At 42.7% G+C, this 6,056-nt stretch overlaps 1 protein-coding gene across 1 annotated transcript; it reads right to left on the bottom strand.

The window, feature by feature from the left end:
• Window positions 1-2,734: 2,734 nt before the first annotated feature.
• LOC133649950 (E3 SUMO-protein ligase ZBED1-like) lies at window positions 2,735-5,689 on the bottom strand. Its single transcript, XM_062046667.1, has 5 exons — window positions 5,604-5,689; window positions 4,098-4,254; window positions 3,511-3,624; window positions 3,346-3,432; window positions 2,735-3,234 (listed from the first exon to the last, which is right to left on the bottom strand). Exons 1-5 carry the CDS (start codon window positions 5,687-5,689, stop codon window positions 2,929-2,931), a joined length of 750 nt encoding a protein of 249 aa, XP_061902651.1. The 3' UTR covers window positions 2,735-2,928.
• Between the last annotated feature and the right edge of the window lie 367 nt (window positions 5,690-6,056).

Below are 6,056 nucleotides of genomic sequence, written 5' to 3'. Positions count from 1 at the left end.
TCCTGTATGTCATTCTGACACAAAAAATTGCATTTGTATCCAAATATTGGGTATTTTCTGAAGCAAATAGTATTCATGCAAGCAAATAATAATCGGTGATTAATCATGATTAGTCACAGTTCAAGAGTGTCATTAATATGATTTTAAAAAAACTTGCTCAAAACCTACCAGTGACGGGCCGTGCGTTTCCCACCTCAGCCTTCAGTGATGTCCTACTTAGTCCGACTTCAATAAATACCTCTGAAAGTACCATAATTTATTCAACCACAAGACCACGGCTGGAGAAATACAATACAGAAGCACACTTGCGTAGTACTGGGAATTGAACACTCTCAACAGTGTACAAAAACAGGCGATTTTACGGCACATTTGAAAAGCAATAAACCCGCCTCAGCAATTGAAACATATTACGTGGTACTGTCAAAAATTTAATAATTGTAAAAAAAACATTCTAAACATGAAAAGTTTAAATAAATTAAATATTTGAACTCACAAGTTGGAGCATCCATCCAACGCTGTATAAACCTGTGGTACCACTCGATTCGAGTGGAAGTGGCAAGCAAACTATTTGACCGCCGAGACAACTTAGCTAGCTTCCGGGGTCGGCAAACCTCATCTCACAAGGTCTAGTTTCTGTAATGGTGCAGTGGAGAAGGAGACGACACTGAGACAGGGACGTCCCTTAGCCTTAGGCGGGTTTATTAGTACAAGATTATAAAGTGTGCAACTAGCCAAAATATGTGGTGTGCGACTATGTGATTAACTTTACAGTATTACCGGCAGGTGTTGAAGGTGCCTGTTGTGAAAAATGCGGAAGTCCAGAGAGGGCAAGGCAGGCTCGGAAGTCCGTGGGCTGGAGAGAGGCATCAATGTCCATGGGCAGGCGAAAGGTCGAGATCCGGGAAGGCAGCAAGAAGTCCAGGGGGACGAGACACAGCTCGAATCCAGGAGACAGAGACTAGTGTACAATACAGGTAGCTACGTTCTGGCACTGGAACGCAGGACGCGCTGGTCTAAGTAGTGTGTGGTGTCATCATCAGCGTAAGGTGTGTTGCCCCGGCTGGGGAGGATCGCCCGTGGACGTGTCCAGAGGCGCGCTCAGTGTCACAGTTCGATTAAATATAGAACAGAGGAACCCAAGGATGCAGATGGAATGTGAGTTAAACAGTTCTTTACTTAACGAAAAAGCACTCACAACAATGATCCAAAAATAGGAGATAACAAAAAGCGACGGTGCTAAAAGAGAACACACAAAGAGCACCGTGCTAAAAAGAACAAAAGCTAATATACAAAACTAGCTAAACTTGGGTCGGAGTTGCAAGACGTGCAAACTAACATAGTACATACCAAGCTGGATGGCACTGGAAATAGCCAAGAAGGTAAGTAGCATAAATACACGGAGCACAGGAGTCTTCATACAAGTAGAGTCGAGGAGTGGAATTGCCGAGTGCCATCCAGCTGACAAGATGCTGCTTAAGTAGTGCTGGTGAGATTGGACACAGCTGTGCACGTCTCACAACTCCGCCCACAGGGAAACACAGGAACTCTGAGGAAGACAAAAGGTAAGAGCCAGGTCTGCTGCACCAACAAAGGAAAACTGAGCATACAAACCACAAGATGGCAGCAGGCGGTGACACTCAGAGGAGCACACTGAAGACTGCGCAGCCGCATGCGCTCAAGCCGTAACAGTTTCTCTTTAACTATCCTTCTTGAAAATGGTCCTGCAAATATATGCCTGCCACATAATTAATTAAGTTATTAGTTAAGTTATGCTCTCCTTCTTTGTGGGTTAAAAAAGTGAGTACTGGCAATTTCTCTGCATGCCGTGTGTGGCTCCGGTTTTGTTTTGGGCCACCACAATTAGATGAATGCATGGAAAACTCTGAGCATTCAGTTTTATCAATGAAAGCGCATGTTGATGATTATGGTGTATAGTTTCAATAGCTCCATGCCTATTTCTGTCATGCTTACTTTTCCAACAGCTTCAAGTTGTTCTGATTATTTTTTTACAAGATGGCAGCTGTCATTTCTTGTCTGCAAGGGTGGTGATTGCATGAATCAGTGAGTGTGCCATTCCAGTTTTGGATTATTGGGAGTCTTTTCATTTTATTATTATTACCAACTATATCGGTTATTATGAAAAACTTGTGAGAAATTATCACATTACAGTCACACTTTGCCTGTGTGCATGTGTGTGTGGATGGAGTCGTAGGTAGGGTTGGGTATCGTTTGAATTCGAACGATTCCGATTCCAATTCCGATTCCGATTCTTTGTTTCGATTCCGATTCCTGACGATTCTCGCTTCAGATTCTTTTAAGAGGCAGGGTCAAAAAAAAGTTTAGGATATTTTAAATGAGCTAGCTAACCTACAGTCTTTCTGAATGAAATAGTCTGACATTCTCCATCAATTGTAATTCTATTAACTTTTTATGAACTTTACTATAAATTCCTCACAGGGCTGTTTTCAACTAGAATATAAATATCAAATCTATGAACTTGAATATAAATATTATAAATTATGAATACATTTTCCCAGGGGTACACTTTCCTCAAGAGAGCTTTATTTTTGAAAACCTCATGAAAACACATTTACACATAAGTGTATGATGCTGCAGGAAACCTCATGAAAACACCTTTACACATAAGTGTATGATGCTGCAGGAAACCTCATGAAAACACATTTACACATAAGTGTATGATGCTGCAGGAAACATCATGAAAACACATTTACACACACAAGTGTATGATGCTGCAGGTACTTAAAAATGTTACCGTGCTCCCACTGATGGGCTAACCTGGTGCAGAAAAGCAAATAAACAATAAGAAACAACTTGCAAAACCCAGTCCAGATTAGCAGCAGGTACAGTATAAAATCAGAGACAGTTCTTGTTTAGGAAAATGATCATATCCGCCTTCTCAGGCAGGAATCAGATGCGTGAGCGTTCTGGACAGATAGTGTCTCCTGCTGTGGAAAATACACGTTCGCTGGGTGTGGAAGAAGCTTGAACGCATAAATAGGAGAAAGCGAGATCTGACAGCAAAGGATAAGTCTTTTGTTGGTTCCACCACCATGCAGCAGGGTCGTCAGACATAAGTATCGGTGGAACGTCCTGGTACATCTGCAGCTCTCTCTCCACTCGTTTCTTGATGGACATGGAGCTCTGCTGTGCCTCTTCCTCAGCAAACAGCTCCTCCAAGGGAGTCTTCTTGGGCAGTTTGCAGGGAGGCTGTTGCTATAAAACAAATGTTTCATCAGTATTATCACTAAAAAAGGGAAAACCTCTATTAAAGGCATGATCATTATTTGGATTTAAAACCTATATAATATCAGCTATTAAACTTACACTCCCCTGCTCATCCCTGTTCTCCTCCTTTGCCTCATTCTCAGACTGCATGGTGTCCCCATCAGCTCCACAGACTTCCTCTGTTGACTACAAAGAACATAATTAGCATTTAGATCTTGGATTTTGATAGCTGAAAAGAACAGTTGTGCATGAATGACATTTCACCTGTTCAATCAGCTTTCTCTGGAACTGGTCCCAGATGGTGTCATCATCCAATTTATGTTTAAAGCGTGTATCCAACGCACTGGCCAGCTGGAGAAAGGCCCTGATCTCATCATTCTGTAAAACACATGTTCTTTAAATGTTTTAACAAGCCACAGGAGATTTCTATTTTTCAACAGTTTCTTTCCAGGTGCCCTGCCTCAGTCACTTACCTGGTAGCGCTTGGATAGGTTTGCCCAAACCTGTTTTTGGGGCGGCGTGGCGAAGTTGGTAGAGTGGCCGTGCCAGCAATCGGAGGGTTGCTGGTTACTGGGGTTCAATCCCCACCTTCTACCGTCCTAGTCACGTCCGTTGTGTCGTTGGGCAAGACACTTCACCCTTGCTCCTGATGGCTGCTGGTTAGCGCCTTGCATGGCAGCTCCCGCCATCAGTGTGTGAATGTGTGTGTGAATGGGTGAATGTGGAAATACTGTCAAAGCGCTTTGAGTACCTTGAGGGTAGAAAAGCGCTATACAAGTATAACCCAGTTATCATTTATTTATCATTTATTTTTTGAGGTTTGACACGAAGACTGTGTCTCCATCTTTTACAGCCAGGTGTGCCTCAAGCTTTTTGAGGATAGGCAGAATCTGTCCGCATGTGGGACTCTTTTCGGAAGACACGCAGAGTGTTGACGTGTAGAGCACCTTCATTAGGCTGATGAAGTCCTCAGCTTTTGTAAAGTCCTCCTCAGTTAGCCGAGCAGGTCTGTATGAAAAATAATTAAGAACACAGATTCAAGTTACAAATATTCTCTTTTTTCCTTAACAAAACACCTAACATATGCACTCCCTAGTAGGGAGTGCATATGTTAGGTGTTTTGTATTAGAACAGTATTAGAGTGAATGTGCTAATGTAGGGAGTCCCTACATTAGCACATTCACTCTAATACTGTTCTTTGAATTTGTATTATCTATTTAATAATACCACCTTAACATTTGACAACCAAACAATTACACAAGCCGACTCGGTAAAGAATCTGGGTATTATTCTCGACCCAACTCTCTCGTTTGAGTCACACATTAAGAGTGTTCCTAAAACGGCCTTCTTTCATCTCCGTAATATCGCTAAAATTCGTTCCATTTTGTCCACTAGCGACGCTGAGATCATTATTCATGCGTTCATTACGTCTCGTCTCGATTACTGTAACATATTATTTTCGGGTCTCCCTATGTCTAGCATTAAAAGATTACAGTTGGTACAAAATGCGGCTGCTAGACTTTTGACAAGAACAAGAAAGTTTGTTCATATTACGCCTATACTGGCTCACCTGCACTGGCTTCCTGTGCACTTAAAATGCGACTTTAAGGTTTTACTACTTACGTATAAAATACTACACGGTCTAGCTCCAGCCTATCTTGCTGACTGTATTGTACCATATGTCCCGGCAAGAAATCTGCGTTCAAAGAACTCCGGCTTATTAGTGATTCCCAGAGCCCAAAAAAAGTCTGCGGGCTATAGGGCGTTTTCTGTTTGGGCTCCAGTACTATGGAATGCCCTCCCGGTAAAAGTTAGAGATGCTACCTCAGTAGAAGCATTTAAGTCCCATCTTAAAACTCATTTGTATACTCTAGTCTTTAAATAGACCCCCCTTTTTTTAGACCAGTTGATCTGACGTTTTCTTTTCTCCTTTGCCCCCTCGCCGGGTTATTCCGGTTCCGGTGACCATGGACGAGATGCTGGCTGTCCAGAGTTGGGACCCGGGGTGGACCGCTCGCCTGTGCATCGGTTGGGGACGTCTCTGCGCTACTGACCTGTGTCCGCTCGAGATGGTCTCCTGCTGGCCCCACTATGGACTGGACTCTCACTGTTATGTGGATCCACTAGGGACTGTACTTAGAGGGGGGGGTTACCCACATATGCGGTCCCCTCCAAGGTTTCTCATAGTCATTCACATCGACGTCCCTTGTGTGGGCTCTGTGCCGAGGATGTTGTTGTGGCTTGTGCAGCCCTTTGAGACTTTTGTGATTTAGGGCTATATAAATAAACATTGATTGATTGATTGATATTATGTGTGTACTGGTATTTTTTGTCTAAGCTTGTCTATCTAAATCTACCTGTCCCTTTCCATATTTTTTCTCAGCCGTTGATCCAAGGTGGTTGCTTGAATTTCAGGGTACTGCTCTGTGAATCTCTCCAGCATTAGGTACAGAGAGTTCCACCGTGTTCTCACATCAAGTATTAGTGAGTGTCGGGGCAGCTCTGATAAAAACAAGAACATCAATTTTAAGTCATTTAGCAGATGCTTTTCATCCCAGGACACAAACAATACTTTTGTAAAATTGGAATCATACTAAAGTATGACTCTGCAGAGCTCATAAATATAATAAGAGATCAGACATATAAAGTCATTATGTGTCAGTGCACAACAGTTAAATAAAGAGAACTTTGTGTGACTTACATAGAAGTTATTGCTTCTCTTTGAGGACTACCTTGGCCATCAAGCACCTCTTCATCCACACAACAATGGCTCGGACCCTGGCCACCCACTGACTCACTGAATTTAGGGA

Source organism: Entelurus aequoreus, linkage group LG05 (genome assembly GCF_033978785.1).
Source record: "Entelurus aequoreus isolate RoL-2023_Sb linkage group LG05, RoL_Eaeq_v1.1, whole genome shotgun sequence".
Taxonomy (NCBI): domain Eukaryota; kingdom Metazoa; phylum Chordata; class Actinopteri; order Syngnathiformes; family Syngnathidae; genus Entelurus; species Entelurus aequoreus.
This window is presented reverse-complemented; position numbering and strand designations above follow the sequence as displayed.